The following is a 22,912-nucleotide window of genomic DNA, read 5'->3' as shown; positions in this document are numbered from 1 at the left end:
AGATACCAATCACACTGACCTATTTCTGCTCCTTAGTACCACTAAAATTTATGTGCTCCAAATTTTTATCTTTCCCTTTTCTTAAAACCTCAAAATTAACTAGATTTATGAAATTTTAGAATGTTAGGAAAATGAAAACTGAAAAGAACCCATCCAAAAAGAAAAAGATTTATAATTATTCAACAGTCCAAAAATTTATTCAGTGAATAACTACCTTATGTCAACAAGAGAGCATTCCAAAGATAATCTTCCCATTGTCCTTAGGTCTTCTTGAAGTTCTCGTAAACAGGTAATATTCACGACTAGTTCAACACCCACATCATACAGCAAGACCTATGAAAGCAATAACTTTGAGTCTGTGGAAAGACAATATTTCAAAATATATTTTGCAAGCTGAATAGCATAATAAAAATTAGATTTAAAAAATTTCAGGATAAAAATACTGAATGCATTCACCTTCACAAATATTATTTTTAACTCTTCATTTACCTCTACCAATGTGTCTGTAACCATTCTGATGATCTGGCCTCTTCGCCACTGATCTTTATCTGGGATCTTAACAGCACAGTGCATATCATTTTCCCATTTAATAGGTTCCCACTTTGAGTTTTCATAAGCAGCTACCATTTTTTCTTCTAAACTATATAAAGAAAAAAATTTAACTTTCAAACCTTGTCTTACAACACATAATTTTCTGACCACATGTCTTCTATTGTCCCTCCTCACCCATTCTACTCCAGCTAAACTGGATACCTTGTTCTTCCTTGAATACCCCAAGTATATTTCCTCGGCAACTCTTTTAACTAACTCTTCCCTCTGTGTGAGATTATCTTCTTCCAGATATCCTCATGGCTTACTCCCTCTCTTTCTTCAGGATCCATTACAAATGTCACTGTCTTCTTGAGGTCTTCCCTGATTATCCAAAATTACCTTCCTCCCCAACTGCTTTTTCTCTATTGTCTTTATCATCACCTCCTACAGTAAATATTTTATTGTCCACTGTCTCTCCCTCTACTAGAATTTCATCTTCATGATAGTAAAGACTTGTAAATGTTTTTACCACTATATCCCCAACATCTACAGTACTGGTTGTGCCCAAAAAGTATTCATAGAATGACTAATTCTAATACAATGAAAATACTATTTGTACACTTTTAACTAGTTTTTAAGTAAGTGTTTAGCTGAAATAATTTTGCTTTTAGAATTCTACATTTATGATTTCTAGATCTTTGAAACAAAATACAGAAAAAAGCCCATAGGTAATATATGTTTTCCTTATATGTTATACCTATTAAGTAAGTTTTCTGTTAATAACCACTGAACATAAATCTTCTCAGGAGATATCACATTACAGATGTGTACAGGCAGTTCCTTATTATAAAGTGATTGGAGATTCTCATTAGGTAGAGATTTTACAGACACAGGATTTAAGCTGTTTACTTCATTTGAAATAATTTCTTCTGGAGAAGGATCCCATACTTCAATATGCTTTTTGCAATTATCCTTGAGGGTGTATCTGGAAAATAACAAAACCCATTAGCAAAAAGAGCAGTTTGCAAAGTATTTATGTTTGTATTTGCTTATATCTAGAGATGAACAAGTTTTAGCTACGATTCACTGCTTCTCAGTTTTGATATTAATAGCAGTTTTAGTTTCTTTTTTATTTTTTTATTTTTATTTATATTTTTTAAAGATTTTATTTATTTATTCGACAGAGATAGAGACAGCCAGTGAGAGAGGGAACAAGCAGGGGGAGTGGGAGAGGAAGAAGCAGGCTCATTGCAGAAGAGCCTGATGTGGGGCTCGATCCCATGACGCCAGGATCACGCCCTGAGCCGAAGGCAGACGCTTAACCGCTGTGCCACCCAGGCGCCCCTAGTTTTTTTTAAAAAAGGGGTTAAACATTACCAAAATAAGCACCAAAAAAACTCCTAAAAGCCAAACTTTCTATTTTAAAAAGTTTAAAATACCAAGTTTGCTTATAATTTCACCATTTCCCATTGATATTTTGTACTCACAAGGAATAGAAGAATTATTTATAATTTTTTTTAATAACCTGACTAAAAAGTATCAATTCATTTGCCAATGAGAGTACAAGTGGTAACCAATTACTATTAAAAGGTATTAAGGAGGGAAATTATTGAATAAAGTGTTTAGAATGTTTAATGAATCAGATTAGTTCAGACTAAAACCACAGATAATTAGATGTTCTTTATTTCTATAAAGAAAAACTTAATTTATAAGCTTGAGATTTTGCTAACCAAGGTGACTTAAAAATTTTTGTTGCTAAATCTAATGGACAATTTCAGTCCTTATTTGACTTGAATTCTCAGCACTAGCTACTCTTTCTTTCTTGAAATGTTCTTTCTTTGGTTCCTGGTTTTTCTTCAGTCTCAGGTTCCTGATCTACATTTTTAGACTTTCTTTCTCATAGGTGATAATCCTCATAATTGCATTTTCATCAAGGGAGATTGAGATGAATGATGAAAGTGATAACCTCATTTATTCTATTGGACTTGTTTACAGTTACATGCTAACTCCCAGGTGAAACACGTAACCAGTTCTCTCTTCAGAGATCCATGTATTAACCTCCATTCAACTAGTATTTACCAGGTACTTACTATGAACCAAACATAATGCTAGATGCAGAGATATGGCAGTGGACAAAGTAGGCAGTGTTCCTGTTCTCATGGTGCTTATAGTATAGTGACCCTGAGACACATAGTTACATACACGAAAATAAATTATATGAACAAGAGTTACAAAGAAAAGATCTGGCATAGGCCAATGAAATTTAATCTAGTCTGGGAGAACGTTTCCCTGATTAACATTTCAACAGAGATTTTAAAAGAATAAGTAGGAGTTAGCCAGACATTTGAGAAACTGAAAGAAAACATGAGGCATTGATATAGCAAGGCATTAGAAGATGGCATGAACTTTGAGGTAGGCAGGAGCCAGATTATTTTGGTGACATTATTTTATAAAGAATGGTGGTTACTGTGTATAGTATAGTTGAGTCCAATAGAGAGACTGGTTTGTGGGATTTTTGTTCTTTTTTCCCACTTCCTCAGGTGATCAGAGCAGGCACTTATCAAGGGAAGATTATGGTTTATTTTGAGGACAGGCAATGGATAAAATGAAAACAGTGGGTCTAACTGCAGTGGTCAGAAAACAGGAATCTGGGTTTTGCAGGGCAAGGAGATTGGTTGGGGCTGCCAGAATACCAGAAATGGTTTTAGTAAAACTTGAGTTAAGCTTCAGGATCCCTCACTTACATAGGAAACTTGGGAGGGGCAAATAAACATTTTTTTCATAAAATTTTCTAAAGTAAACATTTTTAACTGTCATTAGTAAAGGTCACAGACTCTTTCTACTCCCATTTTTCTTCTTTCACATTTCTTTTCATTTGGGTGTTGGCTACAGCATTTTGAGGAGTTGGCTAAGGGGAAGTTGAGTTGGAGAAACATTTAGCTTGTATTTAGTGGAGTACAGTTTTGTGATGGATAGCCACTTTTCTGTAGAGTTAAGCTATTGCTAGCCATCTTGGTGTAGGAATGGATTCCAGAAATACTCCTACCACCTTAGTGTCACAACATGAAAATACAGGGCCCAACATAAAAGTCATAATAAACCACTACAATGAGGATGCTGATGACAAACTGTTTAATGAGTATAGTGACCAGACCACCCAGTTGTTCTGGCATAATACTGTTTCTCTTTCACTCTTAAACATGTCCCAATATAGATGAGAAATATGCCCATCTATTAACAAGTGAAGTAAATCAATAAACACTGCTAATCTAAACTTAAGATTCATCATTATACAACAAAATTTGAAATGCCTTAAAATATTACATATGTAATGTATATACACATGAAGGAAACAGGATAGGTTTTCCTAAAAGTAACTGCAATTTTTAGAAATTTATAGAACATTACCAGTGATTGAGCTATGGATCAGAAAAAAACACTTTTTAAAATTACCAATAAATAAATTTCAATCAACTATAATAGAGGAAAGACTTTTCTCTTTATAGGGAATATCACAAAATCTGGCATTTCAAGTGGTGGTTTGTATACAGATAAAAAATGTAATAAGAAAGTATTCTGTGATGAGTCTGAATTTTGTTAACGTTTGTAGTATTTGTAAACTTTTGAAAATCTGCTATTTGTTGGGATTTCTTTTATCAGTCTATGTAAATACTACTTTTACTTATTTAATTCTATAGTTAAAACTCTGTATTCCTTTTCTTAAGGGGAGCCCTTCGGGCTCCCCCGTGAAACCTGGATTTGCCCTTGCTTAGCACAAAAGTACGAGTGTTCAGAAGTGAGTAAGCATGCCTGTTTTTTTCTTACCACTGCGCTGCCTCATCCGTTTCCTTAGTGATTGCTGTACCTGCTTCCCACTCTTTATCATGTACTTCTGTTACTATGCAAATAAACCACTACAGTGTGTGGCTGACAGTCCTCTGACCACTGCACAGTTGTTTGCCACTTGAAGATGTCTTCCTCTGCTTTAACATGCCAAAGGCAACTCAAACAAATGTCCAAAGCTGATATCACAACCATTTCCCCCCCAAACCTGCTCCCCACTCTTCTGTTCCTTGTTCTCAAGTTATAGTATCACCAGATATTAGGTGGTTATGGTCACTGGTCCTGAAAGTCAATCTTGACCCCTCCTCTTCCATATCTACAAAGAGTAGCAAGGTCTTGCAATATTCACCTCCATCATGTTTCCTAATCTACCCATTTTTCTATCACCAAGTAACTATAACTTCAATAACCTAAAACTCAAGTTTCTAAAAACTCAAGTCTCCTCTCAGTCCACTGCTGAAAATCATTCAATAGTCCCTCACCCTCCTTCCTGAAGTGATAAAGTTCAAACACACAGAAGTGTCTGAAAAGTACTTTTACTTCTCAGTGATCAAGGTTCTGTAATTATCTGGTCTCTGCATTTCTCTCCAGCTGATCCCTTGCCTTACCTACCACTACTACCTTTTTTCCTGGCTACCAGCTATGTGAGTGTACTAACAATACTTAAACATATCATATTTTTCCTGTGTATAGGCTTTTACTCCCAGTTGTTCTACAGAATTCAGTTTAGGTGAAATCTCCAGTGGGAAACCCTCCAGAAATCCCATAATACTGTGACTACCTTTAGTGGAGTCCTTATCACACTGAAAGGTAAGCTTGACCATCTGTCCTTCCTACTACATACTCTAAGCTCCTTGAAGGCACAAACCATCCTTATTCATCACTGGGTATAGCATTTGTTATAATGTAACAAGTAGGTATATAAATATCTCTTGCTTATATAACCAAACAATAGAAAGGGAAAACTAGCTAATGGACTTTAAAAAACAACTTTATTGAGGCAGATTTTCCACAAAAAAAAGTTCAGCCATTTCAAGTATATGGTTCAGTGATTTTTAGTTAACTTTACCAAATGGTGTAACCATAAGTCAGTTTTACAACATTCTCATCTCTCCCAGAACGATCCCCTATGTCCATTTACCATGAATCCTCTTCACCCCTAGCTCCAGGCACCCCCTAATAAATTTTTTGTATCTATAAACTTTCCTTTTCTGGGCATACCATATAGATGGAATCATAAAAGATACAATCTCTTGTGTCTGACTTCCTTTACTTAACTTAAAATTTGAGGGTTTAATAAAGATTTTATTTATTTGAGAGAGAGAAAGACCACGAGAGCGAGAGAGATTGAGAGAACAAGTGGGGGGAGAGGCAGGGGGAGAAGCAGACTCCCTGCAGAGTAGGGAGCCTAACGTGGGACTCGATCCCAGGACCCTGGAATCATGACCCAGGCCGAAGGCAGATGTTTAACTGACTGAGCCACCCAGGCGCCCTGAAAATTTGAGGTTTATCCATGATATAGATGTGCCAGTAGTTTGTTCCTTTTTACAGCTAAATGTTATTCCATTATATGAATATATAGTGTTTTCTCTATTCACCACTCACTGGATATTTACATATTTTCCAGTTTTTGGCTATTCTGAATAATGCTATGAATATTTGCTTGTAAGTCTGTGTATGAACATATGTTGTCCTTTCTCGTGGATAGACTCCTAGGAGTGGAATTTCTGGGTTGTGTGGCAATTTTATGTGTAACTTTTTAAGAAACTTGCAGATCATTTTCCAAAGAGGCTGTACTATTTACATCCCTGACAGTAATAAGGGTTACTCCACATCTTCACCAACATCTGTAATTGTCTTATGCGTAATAGCTATTCTAGTGGGTAAGAAATGGTATCTCATTGTGGGTTTAATTTTCATTTCCCTAATGATTAATAATGTTAAACATCTTTTCATGTACTTATTTGCCAATTATATACCTTCTTTGGTAAATGTCTGCTTATATCTTACGCCCATTTTCTGGGGGGTTGAATTGTTTTCTTAAGTTATAGAAGTTCTATGAATTCCAGATACAAATCCTTTATGGGGCATGTCTGGCAAATATTTTCTCACACTCTGTTATTTGTCTTTCCTTTACTTAATAGTATCTTTCAAAGTACACTAGTTTTGAATTTTGATGAGGATCAACTTACTAATTTTCTTTTATGAACTGTGCTTCTGGTGTCATATCTAAAATCTTTGCCCAATCTACAGTCCTAAAGATTTACTCCTGTTTTCTCCTAGAAGTTTTGTTTTAGCTCTTAAGACTATAGTCCCTTTTGGGGCGCCTGGGTGGCGCAGTCGTTAAGCGTCTGCCTTCGGCTCAGGGCGTGATCCTGGCGTTCTGGGATCGAGCCCCACATCAGGCTCCTCTGCTATGAGCCTGCTTCTTCCTCTCCCACTCCCCCTGCTTGTGTTCCCTCTCTCGCTGGCTGTCTCTCTGTCAAATAAATAAATAAAATCTTTAAAAAAAAAAAAAAGACTATAGTCCCTTTTGAGTGAGCTTTGTGTATGGTGTGAGATAAGGGCTATGTCCATCTTTTTTTGCTGGTAGACATCCAATTGCCACAGCACCATTTGTTGAACAGAGTACCTTTTTTCCAATGACCTGCCTTTGTGCCTTTTTTTAAAAAGTCAATTAATTATAAATGTAAGGATTTATTTCTCAACTGTCAATTCTATTTATTTATCTATATGTCTATGTTAGTACCACACTGTCTTGGTAGTTGTAGCTTTATATTAAATTATGAAATTGGGAAGTGGAAGTCCTCCAACTCTGTCTTTGTTTTCAAAATTGTTCTATTATATACATTTTGTAATTTCATATGAAATTTGAAATCCCATCAATTTCTGCAGAAAGGTCTGCTGGAACTTTCACATAGCTTGAGTTGAATCTATGGCTAACGGACTTAAAAATACTTTAAAAAGTGAGGTGAGAATTCACATAAAAGTATTTTAAAGTGAACGATTCAGTAGCATTTAGTACATTCACAGTGCTGCACAACCATTACACCTCTATCTAGCTCCAAAACATTTCTATCACTCCAAAATAAAATCCCCCTAAAGCAGTTGCTACCCATAATCCTCTCCCCTCAACCCCTATTAACCACCAATCTGTGTTCTGTCTCTGTGGATTTAACTATATTAGATATTTCATATAAATGGAATCACACAATATGTCACCTTTTGTGTTTGGCTTATTTCAATTAGCAAAGGTTTTCAAGGTTCATCAATATTATATCAAAATTTAATTCCTTTTTATTTTTTATTCTATTTATTTTGGGGGGGAGGGGCAAAAGGAGAAGGATAGTAAGAATCTTAAGCAGGCTCCATGCCCCGCGCTAAGCCCAACTTGGGGCTCAATCACACCACCCTGAGGATCATGACTTGAGCCAAAATCAAGAGTTAGACACCTAAGACTGAGCTACCCAGGCACCCCAAAATTTAATGCCTTTTTAAAGGTTGAATAATATTCCATTGTATATCTACCACAATTTGTTTATCCAACTGTTGACAAACAGGGAGGTTCCACCTATGAATATATATGTACATGTATTTGTTTGATTACCTGTTTTCATTTCTTTTGGGTATATACCCAGGAATGGAATTTCTGTCATGTTGTAATTCTATGTTTAAGTTTTAAGGAATCTTCAAGCTGTTTTCCACCATGCCTTCACCATTTATATTCCTCCCCGCAATGTACAAGGGTCAAATTTCTCCACATTCTCACCAACACATGTTATTTTCCTTTTTTTTTTATTACAGCCATTTTGGTGTGTGTGAAGTGGTGCATTAATAGGCTTTTAAAAAATAAATGTTATTTTGATAAGGTAATGCATGTACATGGATCAAAATTTAAAATTTTGAATTTTATGACTCTTTCCAGAGAAACAGTACATATACATGTATTTAATATTTTTTTGGTTAAAAAACCTAAACATCTATCACTGATTATATGCCCAAATCTGATGTCTTATAAAATTAATGTTAACTGGACATTTAACATTGTTCTTGTTCAAAGTATTCACTTGAACCCAGGAAGAATTCACATTTCTCCAAATGGGAATGCGGGCTAACTCTACCAGTAACTACCCTATCCTATCATTTCTCTTCCTAATTCTCTTCTCAAATAGGCACAAAGGGCTGCAAAAGCAGATGTTCCACCTAGAAATAAGATGCCATTCTCCTTTTCTTAGAAGTACCTTCAATCCCTAGAAGCCATTCTCTTGGTTTCAGGGTCCCTTGGGGATGGAGGGAAAAGCCACTCTACTCCCCATTAGACTAATGACTCCAGTTATTTTTCCTCCTATTTTTCTTGACCCAAGAACAGGGGGAAACTCCCAAAGCTATGGCCTAAGCAGATATCCTTAAGAGAATGATATGTAAGTTTTCCTTTTTGTGAATAAAGTGTTATGTATGAACTAACAAACATTTAAAGGTCTACTTACCCTACTTCATAAGATGCTAGGCCCTCTTTGACTAGCTGGTCATTTATACTGGTAGGAGTCATTCCAGGAGCACCAAGAGAATCGAAAAGTTCAACTAAGAGCACATTATCTTCCAGAATTTCTGTAAAACATTAAGACGAGTTTGGGGAAAGAAATATGTTGCAAAACATACTAAATGAGGCAATTAAAAAAAAAGCTGTAAACAATTTCATTTTGCATTTGTGTGGTTTTTTGGTGAATAATATCAAAGTCTCTGTAGGGGCAAAAGTAGCATTTTGCAAACATAAAACAATTGTTTATGTTATCTGTAGCATATGCAAATTAATAAAATTTTCATTTTATATTATGTGTACTGTTCTATAACAAATCAAAAGCAGTTTAGGGGCGCCTGGGTGGCACAGCGGTTAAGCGTCTGCCTTCGGCTCAGGGCGTGATCCCGGTGTTCTGGGATCGAGCCCCACATCAGGCTCTTCTGCTATGAGCCTGCTTCTTCCTCTCCCACTCCCCCTGCTTGTGTCCCCTCTCTCGCTGGCTGTCTTTATCTGTCAAATAAATAAAAAATCTTAAAAAAAAAAAAAAAAGCAGTTTAAAACTTTTAAATTCAGGGGTGCCTGGGTGGCACAGCAGTTAAGCGTCTGCCTTCAGCTCAGGGCATGATCCCGGCATTATGGGATCGAGCCCCACATCAGGGTCCTCTGCTATGAGCCTGCTTCTTCCTCTCCCACTCCCCCTGCTTGTGTTCCCTCTCTCGCTGGCTGTCTCTATCTCTGTCAAATAAATAAATAAAATCTTAAAAAAAAAACTTTTAAATTCAGAAAAATATAAATTGGCATATATTCATTGAAAAAGTGTTCTGATACGTTTTTAAACTATTCTATTGAATTCACCCAAGTTCCAGAAGACAAATGAATGAAATTCAGGCCAGTGATTATCTGCAAAGGTTTACAGCTTTTATAAGAATGGCACAAAGTTTAAAACAACAACAATTCAATCTAGAATCCTCAAGTAGAGACTGGAATCTGGATTTTTTTCCCCATCCCTGTATTTTTAGAACAAACCATCTAAGAATACATACTGGTTACTTAAACAAGTAGATCCATTTAGATTTCTTTTTTTTTTNTATATACCTGAATAAACAACAGAGTAATTTCTTTAGGAAACAAACTTCAATGCACTGAAGTATGCACTGAATGCACACTTCAATGCAGTTTATGCCTACACCTTCTACACAACAGCAGCTGGTAGCTGCAGGTCAGAATGATGATTCCAAATAAAAAGAAAAGTGTTACCAGCATCCTATGTTATCTAGTCATAAAAATACATATTAGAAAACTTTTTTCAAGAGCTTAAAAATGATTCCTACTTTTCAATGGACCAGATATATCATTTAAAAATAAAAGGCTAAGCAATGCTGAGCCAATTAATTTTCATCTCCTTACTTTCTTGTGTTCCTGTTGGTTCTTTGACTTCATATCTCCCATACATAGAGTTCTTTATTCCAACAGGGCCAACTTTCCATATGTTCTGTACCTTTACCAACTTCCCTGCTCTGCTAATTAAAATTTAAATATCTCTTGCTTTATAAGGTAACAATGCATATTAATGGAAGGCTCCCCTTCTATTATTAACGTCTTAAACTCTCAATCTCATCACTGTGCAGGTTAATGGGGTAAGATCCTTTATATTTAAGGAGTGCTAGAAGGCCCTGCTCAAACCAATTATCTAGCATAATAACTACGTTATGACTAGTGTTTGAATGTTATTGGTATAATAAGTAATTAAGTAAGAAAAAGAAGGAGTCAAGAAAGAAACCAAGTCCGGTCTTGATGGGTTGTCCATGGGAGGGAGGGGGAGCTAAAATCAATAGAACAAATACCAAAAACAAAGTTGGTAAGCAGAATTATCTAGGCTAAAGTCAGCTCAAAACCAGTGGAGATTACTCAAAGACTAAGAAGCCCTTAATTTACTGCTTACATCAAAGAAGCCAGATATAAAAATGTTATTGACTGAGGATGCAATATCTATAACCACACTGCTCTTTAAAGAAACTATTTCTTCAGAACAATTTCTCATATCAACAATGTGAATAAATTATCACTGATATGCCATCAGTTCCTGGTTAGATAACCTTGAGCAGCTGATCACTAAGCTTCAGTCTCCTCACTGTAACACAGGCTAACACTCTTCTGGTGGTTGGGTTCATTTGATGGTAGTATGATAAATGCGAACAAGTATATACAGTAAAAATTACCCTGGAAATTCCCATAAATCAACTGTAAGTAAATATAATTTTGCATGTCCTGCGCTAATACTTAGTAAGACCAACACAGCTAGATAAATAACAGACTCCTACCACCTCCAACACCTGCATCCAAACCCCTTGGGGCCAGACAGGTTTCAGAACTTCAAAGTGAGAAAAGCTACATAAAACATATACCGCATATTTTATAATACACCCAGCAGATTCTGAGGCAGCAGCCTACAAACATACATTACTATCCTGAAATGGAATATGTGAATACTCACTTTAAAGGAGATAAAGACTATATATATATCTTCATGTCAATTCAGATCAGGTTTTGCTATTCAACTTTTCACTTTCAGAACATGCCGGGCTACAAAATTGTGAGCTAGTTGTCAGCCTGTAATCTTGGACCCAAACTACTCCAAAAAGAAATAACTTCAAAATATGGGGAGAGCCTACAGTGGAATTTACTTAAGTCAAATGAAATGAAAAAACATATGAAAACTATTTAACGGTTATGTTCCACCTCGCCTCACTTTCCTGCACATTAAACTTTAGCACTCATCATCCCAAAATCAGGACAGAGCCCTTGCAGAAATGTAAACAGAAATAAGAGAAGCTAATTCCTGGCTTTAGGGCTTTCAAGAGGCCATGTCCAGGATAACTTGAATGTTTTTGGTAAGATTTTATTTCCAAGTAATCTATACACCCAACGTGGGGCTTGAACCTACATCCCAAGATCAAGGGTCACACACTCCACAAACTGAGCCAGCCAGGCACCCCTTGGATAGCTTGATCTTTAATGGCAATTTTTGCCTTGTACTGATTTTATACTCTAGAGCCTGCAACTATATCCACTATACTTAATTCTCAATAAATGTTCTCTCTCACTACTCTTACTGATGACACATTGAATTTATTCTAAGATCTGGCAAATGTTGTATTATAATGTTATTCTTATTTAAAATTATATATAATCACGTAGCAACAAATAAAAATGGAAATAGCTTACTAACGACTGAACATGTCATAAATTTATCTTGAGTCTTTTCTTCAAATTTTTCTTTAGCTTTTTTGGACCACTGCATTGTCCTTATACATGGTTCAATATAGGCCAGCTTACATTTAATTGCCTGTGTCAAACAAAATTGCACCATTAAGAAAAAGTAAAATTTCTAGTTATTTTAGAATTAAAATAAAATTTTATATGTGTACAAAAAACTCTGTTTGAATATATATTTAGAAAATAAATATGCAAAAGTTATCTTATAAAATATAAAATATTTTATAAATACCAGTAACTGGAATCAATAGAGCATTTGGTTGAATTATTGCACATTCGAACACCGATACAACAAGCATCTACTGAAAGAATTACAGATACTCATGATATACTGTTAAATGAGAAAAGCAGGTTATAGGACTATTTGTCTAATCCTATAATTGTTAAAAACAGAGAAGACGTATCTTAGAATTATATTTATAAAAATATTCAATAGTTCTGAATGATTCCTCTTTTTGTTTATATTTTCAAGTTTTTCCTATCATATTTTACCCATTTTTAAAATGAAAAATATTGTTTAACTACAATTCAATGTCTAGGTGTAATATGAGTTAGAAAATAAGCCCCGTATTAAACTTCCTTATCTCTGGGGAATATGATTCCAAGAGAAGGATAATTTTTTACTTATTCTTCCAGACTTCTCTCTTTCTCTTGGACATGTTATATATACTTAAACGTAAATGGAAATGCCGTAAAAATACTTGTATGATGAGATTTTTTTCACAAAATACATCATCTTCCTACCATATTATACTGGTATTTCAAAGTAACATTAAGAGCAGCAGACCAGTAAATACTTATAAAGACACAAACATACATACACATACACATTTATAATTAATGCTTCTTTGCTAAGATATAGGTATATCTTAACATTTTATGCTTGCTACATAGGAAATTACAGTAATGACAGCAACTCTTTTCTATATTCCAAGTATCAAATTATTTACGGACAAAAATGTTAGTTAACAGAGCATTTCTATGATAAAAATGATTTCTAAAAATACTGTCATATTTGTGTTAGTATTCTAAACCTATGATTCACAATAAGTAGATTACCTTCTCTGGGGGATTTAGAAACTCGTCTTTTATTTTACGCATTTCTTTAAGTGTTATTTTTGCAGTATTACCAAAATCCACATATTTAACTTCAACTTCACGATGTCCAGGCAGTCCTTCAAAAATTATGAAATTAGAAATCACAAACTTGGAAAGAAAACAGAGAATTATCTAGCAAAATTTAGATTAATTGACAGTCAACTATGTTAGAATACTTTTATGATCAACATATAAAAATACTTTTTTAATATAAAAATCTTTCTAATATGTGGACTTAAAAAAAATCAACCATAATGCATAGTTGTTCAGACTTGGTGAATGAGAAATTAACAATTTCAAGATCTCCAAAGGACAATCGAAATCAGGATAACAACACAGTCATCAAATGCTAGGTGCTGTGGCCTAAAAGTTAAAAATTAGGTGTTAAGACTGACTGGGTTAGAATCCAGTCAAATTCCATGTGAGTCTAAGCAAGCTAATCACTCTTTCTAAAATATCACTCTGAGCAAGTTTGTTTTTCTTTCTAAGCCTCATTATTTCATTTGTAAAATGGGCATACCAATAGAATCCAATCCCATAAGACTTTTTTTTGTTAAGGATTCACCTATTTAAAATAATTTGCAAAGCACCTAAGTAAGCACGCACTTAATAAATGTTTACTCTTAGTCAACACAGATGATTAAGGCAAAAGATTTAATAATCAAACTAAAGATTCATTCATATGATGATACCTAACTGAAATTTTACCATTTTACACATTTTACCATAAGTGTAAGAAGGTGAGGGAATCCCTCCACACTTCCACTGGAATTCTCATGACAGAAGGATATTCTTAACTGTACTAATGCCAATTGATTCTTATCATTCCTCAAGTCTCTGAATGGAGATATCGTTTTAGACAAAACAAATAAATGGACAGGAGATAAAATTTTAAGAATATTTTTTACCCAAATTATCAATCATGTATGAGACTAAGAGGAGACATGAAGATCTCAAAATTTACCTCCATTTATTCTGAGGAAACAATTAGAAGATGCTCCCAAAAAACAGAGGAGTTTACTTAAGAGGTAAACACGGGATCCATAAAACAAGGGACCCAATACAGGAAAACAAAGTATACTGTCAAGTGAAATAAATTCCCTGAATAACAGAAGTGTAATAAGCTTAGAGGACTAGCAGTCTAATTGGAGAAGATGGAAGGATGTTTTCGCCACTAGAAAACAAAACAAAACAAAACAAAAAACTAACATTACCTGAAAAGTCAATCATGTGGAAAATTGTTTTGGACAATTAGGAAAATGTAGCCATAAATTTAAAGAAAATGAAGGGATATTTTGATGCATTAACTTGAAATAGAAATAAAGTATTCTTTATGACTTAGTGAAAACATTTATATAGAATATGGATTAACTAAAATTGTGATACAATTATGGGGATGGAGTGGGGAGGGCATAAAAGAAATCATAAATTGCTATCTACTATAATAATAGATAATATCTAAGAGAAAAATATTAACAAAGTAGTATATATTTAGAAGAAATAACACAAATAAATACCAAAAGAAACAGCTGAAGAATTTCCAGTATTTTTTAAGTAATCTCTATACCCCACATGAAGCTCAAACTCACAAACCTGAGGATCAAAAGTTGCATGCTCTTGCAACTGAGCCAGCAAGGCAACCCTAACATATTTGCCTTTGAAGAGTGCAGTGTAAGTTGTTTAGCACCATTTAACTTTTTAAATAAGGCAGACATTAGAAAACAACAAAATACTTAAGTCCTAGTCAAATCAAAATCTAAGGACTCAGAGATTCACCTCCCAACATCACCATTAGCTTTTTAAAGATAACTGAGCAAATGGGTAAGATCAAATAATACCACTTCCATGATTTAATTTGTACCAACTCAAGTGTTTTCATTTTTTAAGCATAACATTTCCCCGTAGATAGTGTGCAATTTCCTACCAATAACTTTTGCTCTGTACCAAACTCCATCTTCAAATTTAGCTACACAGGCTTGACCTTGAACTGGACAGAGGATTTCCAGGTTTTCTCCATCTTCACTTTTATAGAATTCCTCAATTGTCTTTAGTAAAAATAAAAAATCCAGGCTCTCTATCTAAGAAATAAAGGGATTAAAACACTTTAGTTTCAAAGAAACAAAATTTAAATATGGCATGTATTATAAGCACTGCTTATCAGATTATTAGAATCAGAAAAATCAATTGTTATGTAATTTATATTTGAAATATTTCATTACAGAATCAGTGTATAAAATTAGTAAATATGGACATAACAAAAATTTTTAAAAATCATGGTTCTCCAGATATCTTAAGTGTATATCCTTCCAGATCCTTTTTTTAAAATTTAAATTCTATTAGCCAACATATACTACATCATTAGTATTTGTAGTATTTGATGTAGTGTTCAATGATTCATTAGTTGCATATAACACCTAATGCTCATCCCATCACATGCCCTCCTCAATGCCCCTCACCCATCTCCCCACCCACCTACCTTTTCACAACACTCAGTTTGTATCCTGTAGTTAAGGGTCTCTTATGGTTTGTCTCCTTCTCTGATTTCTTCCCATTCAGTTTTCCCTCCCCTCCCCTATGATCCTCTGTGCTATTTCTTATATTCCACATGTGAGTAAAACCATATGATAATGGTCTTTCTCTGATGGACTTATTTCACTTCACGTAATATCCCACAGTTCCATCCATGTCGATGCAAATGGTAGGTATTCATCCTCTTGGATGGCTGAGTAATATTCCATTATATATATGAACCACATCTTTACCCATTCATCTATTGAAGGACACCTCGGCTCCTTCCACAGTTTGGCTATTGTGGACACTGCTGCTATGAACACTGGGGTGCAGTTGCCCCTTCTTTTCACCACATCGGTATTTTTGGGGTAAATACCCAGTAGTGCAATTGCTGGGTTATAGGGTAGCTCTATTTTTAGCTTCTTGAGGAACCTCCATACTGTTTTCCACAGTGGATGCACCAACTTGCATTCCCACCAACAGTGTAGGAGGGTTCCCCTTTCTCCGCAGCCTTGCCAACATCTGTCATTTCCTGACTTGTTAATTTAGCCATTCTGACTGGCATGAGGTGGTCTATTACAAAGCTGTAATCATGAAGTCAGTGTGGTACTGGCACAAAAACAGACATATAGATCAATGGAACAGAATAGAAAACCCAGAAATGGACTCTCAACTCTATGGTCAACTAATCTTTGACAAAGCAGGAAAGAATGTCCAATGGAAAAAGGACAGTCTCTTCAACAAATGGTATTGGACAGCCACACGTGGAAGAATGAAACTGGACCGTTTCCTTACATCATACACAAAAATAGACTCAAAATGGATGAAAGACCTAAATGTGAGACAGGAATCCATCAAAATCCTAGAGGAGAACACAGGCAGCAACCTCTTTGACCTCGGCCACAGCAACTCTTGCTAGACACATCTCCAAAGGCAAGGGAAACAAAGGCAAAAATAAACTACTGGGACTCCATTGAAATAAAAAGCTTTTGCACAGCAAAGGAAACAGTCAACAAAACCAAAAGACAACCAACAGAATGGGAGAAGATTTTTGCAAATGACATACCAGATAAATGGATAGCATCCAAAATCTATAAAGAACTTATCAAACTCAACACCCCAAGAACAAATAATCCGATCAAGAAATGGGCAGAAGACATGAATAGACATTTCTCCAAAGAAGACATCCAAATGGCCAACAGACACGTGAAAAAATGCTCCACATCACTCGGCATCAGGGAAACACAAATCAAAACCACAATGAGATACCTTCTCACAGTGTTCTGATGAACGGTCTATGAGCTTTCCTACTCTCTAGATTTCATAAGGTGGCAAGAAACACATATTAGGTATCCTTCACTGTCCTTTCTTTCTATATTTCACTAATTTGCCTGACGAAGAGTTCTTTCTATTTACTATGAATCATGTGAATTTCTCATTTATAGTTGCAGCTAAGAAACTTAAATTTACAGAAGATTTACAGTGATTTTCTTGCTCTAAAATTCATACTGGGTACTCATTTCCATTACACATTTCTACTTAAAATTTGAAAAAATACTTGGTCTCAAAGGAATACTAAATACTTACCAACTGAAGATAGAAATCGGCAGGACTATTTATATGACAAACCATAACCGAAACATCTGTCATTTCTTTAGGCAAAATAGGTGGGTGATAGTGTAAAGTCATATTTTTTTCTGAGTGGCTTCCTGGTGATTGCAACCTAAACCTGATTAAAAGCACAATCAAAAGTATAAGCAAGCCATTTTCTTAAAGTCTCTCTTCTCTCAGCAACTTGGTCTGAAGAAAGGACTTGTACATATACTGATTTATCTACCAAGAGTATTCCCCTTCCAATTTCTTTTCTAATATATTTCTTGGTATTGTCTTCAATTATCAAACCAGGTTTTAAATAAGAGGTCAAGTCTCAAAAACCAGTAATTGACCTTCGAATTTGTGTTGGGACATTTCTGAGCCAGACCTGTATCTTCTACTCAAAGTCTCTCCTCTTTCAGGAATTGACAACCACAGATTATGGTAGCACTCAGTAAGGCCCCCTGAGAGGTCTCTGTGACCGTGTCCAGCTCTAATAGTACTTTTATTTTTCCACAATGAGACCTACTTGGGTCACTTCCAGAGTCACCTCATCACTCAGGACGAAAAGTTAATATCTTTCACTATCTCTATCGTTAGTCATCTTACTTTGTTCATCAGTGATGGGGGTGGAGGAAGAAACTTTAAGTATCTATTCTGGATTCATACATTAAATACAGAATGGTGATCACGAACTTATTCCAAAGGTTAGAAAACTTAAGTCAGGAACTGTTAAACTATAATTCTTAAAACCCTAGTGGAGCTGTTTATGAAGTTATCAAGAGTCTAAAAAATGTTCAGTATCTACAAATAGTTTCTTTTGAGTTACCTTAATTTCTCTATTTAAAGTATCTGAATGCAGTTTTCAGACAACTGTACTTAGAAAACTCTGGTAGCAATATTTTTAACCTCTTAGATTATGTTCCCTTTAGAGTCAGTCCATAGTTTTTAAAGGTAAACTCTGTTATTCCAATTCATAACTATAATCTCAGAAGTATTTGTTTTAATAAGTTACCTACCTTGCTAACTCCATAAAAACTAAGGCATCTCTAAGAGACATGGGCATATCACTGCTTATTTTATTTGTTGGTGGTTTCTGCAGATCTACAATTAGCACACCATCTTCTTCTCTAAACACTTTCATTAAAACAGCCTTGTTATTTACCATTTTCAAAAATTCTACTTTAGCTTCTTCTCCCCAGCCTTCATCCTGTGGAAAAAGTAAAATTCCAATGTACTTGGTAATTACAATTAGCTCTAATGGTACAATGCTCTGGATTTAGCTTTTTTTTTTTTTTTTTTTTTTTTTTTTTTGTGAATCCAAAATACAACCAAAGTCTGCAAACTTGAGCAAAGGGACTCAACCACAGACACTAAACAACTGCTAGGGCCAGAAACCCAAGGTCAGTGTTTATGTATGTACAATATATGGATCTTTTTTTAGTAAGGTCTATGCCCAATGGTGGGGTTTGAACTCATGATCCCGAAATTGAGAGTCACATGCTCTACCAACTGAGCCAGCCAGGTGCCCCTCAAACTCTGATTTTTATGAACAGTTTCAAGGTGTCCATTAAGCTGTTGTATTTTAGAATTTAGTTTCACTTCTGAATATTAAGATGAAGATTATAATATTCTAAAATAAAACATGATTTTTCCACTTAAATAACACAAATTCAAAAGGTAATTTTGGGCGCCTGGGTGGCTCAGTTGGTTAAGCATCTGCCTTTGGCTCAGGTCATGATCCCGGGGTCCTGGGATTGAGCCCCACATTGGGCTCCCTGGTTGGTGGGGAGTCTGCTTCTCCTTCTCCCTCTACCCTTCCCCCCTGCTTGTGCTTTCTCCCTCCCTCTCTCCCTCTCAAATAAAGAAAAAAAAAGTAATTCTAAAAGTATAATAGAAGTCATGTAATGCAGTCAGATATTTATAATCATCAGTTAACTTAGTTTCCATTTAACTAGGAATATATGAGGTATATGCTACTTAAATAATAAGGAAAAATATTCACCCATTAAAAAAACTTTGAGTTGATCTTTGAACCTTTAAGTTCCCATACCTAAAGTGAATTTCAAGGGTTAAACTACACATTCCTGGTGTTAAGTTCTTTATATATTTTGAATATTAACCCCTTATCAGATATATCATTTGTAACTATCTTCTCCCATTCAGTAGGTTGTCTTTTTGTTTTGTTGATGATTTCCTTCATTGTGCACAAGTTTTTTATTTTGGTGTAGTCCCAAATATGTTATTTTTGCTTTTGTCTCCTTTGCCTGAGGATACATATCTAGAAAAATATTGCTAAGGCCAATGTCAAAGAAATTACTGTCTATGTTTTATCTAGGACTTTTATGGTTTCGGGTCTCACATTTAGAAATTTAATTAATTTTGTGTTTCTTTTTGCACATGGTATAAGAAAGTGGTCCAGTTACATTCTTCTGCAATGTAGCTGTCCAGTCTTCTCAGCACCATTTATTGAAGAAATGGTCTTTTCCCCATTGTATATCCTTACCTCTGCTGTCATAGATTAATTGATCATCTAAGCATGGCTTTATTTCTGGGCTCTCTATTCTGTTCCATTGATCTATAAGTCTATTTTTGTGCCAGTACCATATTGTTCTATTACTTTGGTTTTGTAGTATATTTTGAAATCTGGAATTGTAATACCTCCATCAGAGTTGGTGAATCACTATGCTGCATACCTGAAGCTAATGTAACAGTGTGTGCCATATATACTCAAAATTGTTAAAAGCTACAAGTTCCTTAAAAACAAAAAACCTCTTTCTAAAGATTATAAAGTTGACTCGGAAAATGCGAAGAAGTATAAAAGACAAAATTTAAACCAATTTTACCATTTTGAGGAAAACACCAGTGCTAATACTTATATTTCCTTTTACATTTTTTATTCATTTACTCATTCTTTCAAAATCTGTTAAATGCCTATTATGTGCTAGGTAATCTGCTAAGCACTGGGAATATAATGGTAGGCAAAGACACAGATTCCTCCTTTCAAAGCCTTCATAATATAACCGTTTAACATATATTCTTACAATTCCTGTCTTCTAAGAGTTTTTAAATTTTGCCAGGGGATGGATATTCATAAATAATATAGAGCAGAACGCAATGTGGGCTACAACTAATGAATGAAGTGCCATGAAAATAGTGAGGAAATTTATAGAAATACACACCACACCATATTTTAAAATTTATTTTTCTTTCCATATGTGACTCAAATTTAGTGGTTTACTTGGATTCATTCCAAGTATATGTGTATTCATTCGTATACCGTTTATTCAACTCGATTTCCCATTAAGAATGTTTCCAATTATGGAAACTGAAGTTCATTTCCTTTTTTACTGGCACTGATAGTTTATTATGCAAAATGTATTTAACCAAAAGAATTGGTGCCTTGAATCTACACTTTGCTATCTAACTGGCAATACATGGCTAAAATTGAGATATTAAAGCCCCTGGAAGAAGAAATAATTTAAGTCTCACTTACTGCATTCTGTGGAACAATGTCTTTCAATGAGCATGGCAGTGCTAATGGCTGGATGTCTTTCAGCAGCCCTTCAATATATGGTTCAGACTTCCTTAGAACTAGGCATAAGTCATTCAGTACTATATGCTGCTCAGGAATGTGTTCTGATCTTGCACGGGTATCACCAACTCTAAAAAGAATCACAAGTAATATTTAATAAAAATAATACTTGAAACCCAAACTTGCCTCCCCCCATAAAAGGCATGCATTTCTAAGGATACTCTCCTTAAGCTGTATCTTCTAGAAAGTTGTATTCTAATTCATACTTTCCTACTACATAGATTTAATCCAGATTTTATAAGCATAGACACTACTTTTATCTACAGAATTAAATCTCAATTGACTTTATCTGAATTGTCTTTCATATTCAAGTCTATTCAAGTTTAGACTTAAAAGGGGATAATGATGCCCCAAACAGAAAACTATTTATTTATAAAACTATGACCAATAAATAGTGACCATTCTATATAGTTAATACTGGTCCTTACTACAGAAACATTTTCAGTTTTATTTTTATTATTATTTTTGTTTTATTTTCCTATAAGACTGAGGGAAATATTTTTGAATACCTAGGGTTAGACACTATGCCACTTTAATATGCATTAATTATAGAAATCTGACTTATAATTCTATACAATGATCCTGTAGCTAACTGTAATACTTTATTTGAAAGAAATATTTTTGTACATAATTCCCTGTTTCAAAGCAACATAGAAAAGTACTTAAGTTTGGATACACCAAAGAGCTTCTTTTCCAAAAAAACAAAAAAACCCACTCCTTTTCCAAGCTCCTCATGTAGTAACACTGATAAATGATAATACTTTATTAATTTAGTAATTGGTAAAACAAATAATGGAGCAAAATAAAAAGTATACGCCTTAGAAGTAAAGAATGATAAATTACTCCTTTCTTCTCCTTCCCAATTTCTTTTATTCTTTAGTATCTTACCCCCCGATAACAAATGTTTCCAAACAGGCCAAGAACATGTAATAACTATAAAATCTCATACCCTGCAACAATTAGCACTTCAGAATTTCCAAAATCTACCATGAATATTTGTATTAGTGCAACTTCATGGACTGAGAATTTGGTTGGACTGCAGAGTTTTCTAATATTTTCACTTTCTATTGGAATTAATTCAGTGATAGTTCCTCGACACCACATTCCATTTTCAATACTATTGACAAATATTCTTGCACCTAAAAAATGAGGAAGACAAATCATTATCAGTGCTTACGGAGAAAAATACCTAATAAGCTCTAATTTATAAACACGTATATTAGTTCCACCACTAGGAAGTTTTAATTCATTTATTTACTGAAGACATAGTACACGTCAAGTGCTATGAAAAATATAAAGGTAGTATATTGTGATAGTTTCCTGTTATATAGCTAAATGGGGAAGTAGAAACAAAGTTACCAGTCTCTTATTGAGGACCTATATTTTATGAACTGTAACAAAGATGAGTAAGACTATCCTGCCATCTCTTTGGGCAACTAATCTTTGATAAAGCAGGAAAAAACATCTGGTGGAAAAAAGACAGTCTCTTCAATAAATGGTGCTGGGAAAATGGGACAGCTACATGCAAAAGAATGAAACTTGACCACTCTCTCACACCATATACAAAGATAAACTCCAAATGCATGAAAGACCTCGATGTGAGACAGGAATCCATCAAAATCCTAGAGGAGACCACAGGCAGCAACCTCTACGACATCGGCCAAAGCAACGTTTTTCATTACACATCTCCAAAGGCAAGAGAAACAAAAGATAAAATGAACCTGTGGGACTTCATCAAGATAAAAAGCTTCTGCATAGCCAAGGAAACAGTCAGAAAAACTAAGAGGCAGCCCACGGAATGGGAGAATATATTTGCAAATGACACTACAGATAAAAGACTGGTATCCAAGATCTACAAAGAACTTCTCAAACTCAGTACGCAAGAAACAAATAAACAAATCATAAAATGGGCAGAAGATATGAACAGACACTTTTCCAATGAAGAC

The 22,912-nt window shown here is 34.8% G+C and overlaps 1 protein-coding gene across 1 annotated transcript in view; it reads right to left on the bottom strand.

Moving 5' to 3' along the window:
* The window catches only part of RNF17 (ring finger protein 17), a 114,642-nt gene that overhangs the window by 55,548 nt on the left and 36,182 nt on the right, over positions 1-22,912 (bottom strand). Inside the window, exons 12-22 of the mRNA XM_011232890.3 lie at positions 21,916-22,105; positions 20,868-21,036; positions 18,391-18,581; positions 17,366-17,507; positions 15,192-15,345; positions 13,229-13,344; positions 12,119-12,239; positions 8,862-8,982; positions 1,289-1,516; positions 490-640; positions 215-333 (exon numbers count right to left, since the gene is read on the bottom strand). Coding sequence (XP_011231192.2) covers positions 215-333; positions 490-640; positions 1,289-1,516; positions 8,862-8,982; positions 12,119-12,239; positions 13,229-13,344; positions 15,192-15,345; positions 17,366-17,507; positions 18,391-18,581; positions 20,868-21,036; positions 21,916-22,105 — 1,702 coding nt within the window. The remainder of the gene's footprint in view (positions 1-214; positions 334-489; positions 641-1,288; positions 1,517-8,861; positions 8,983-12,118; positions 12,240-13,228; positions 13,345-15,191; positions 15,346-17,365; positions 17,508-18,390; positions 18,582-20,867; positions 21,037-21,915; positions 22,106-22,912) is intronic.

The sequence above is a fragment of the Ailuropoda melanoleuca genome, chromosome 7 (genome assembly GCF_002007445.2).
Source record: "Ailuropoda melanoleuca isolate Jingjing chromosome 7, ASM200744v2, whole genome shotgun sequence".
NCBI classification, from domain to species: domain Eukaryota; kingdom Metazoa; phylum Chordata; class Mammalia; order Carnivora; family Ursidae; genus Ailuropoda; species Ailuropoda melanoleuca.
Note: the sequence above shows the minus strand (reverse complement) of the source record. Positions and strands in the feature narration are given on the sequence as shown.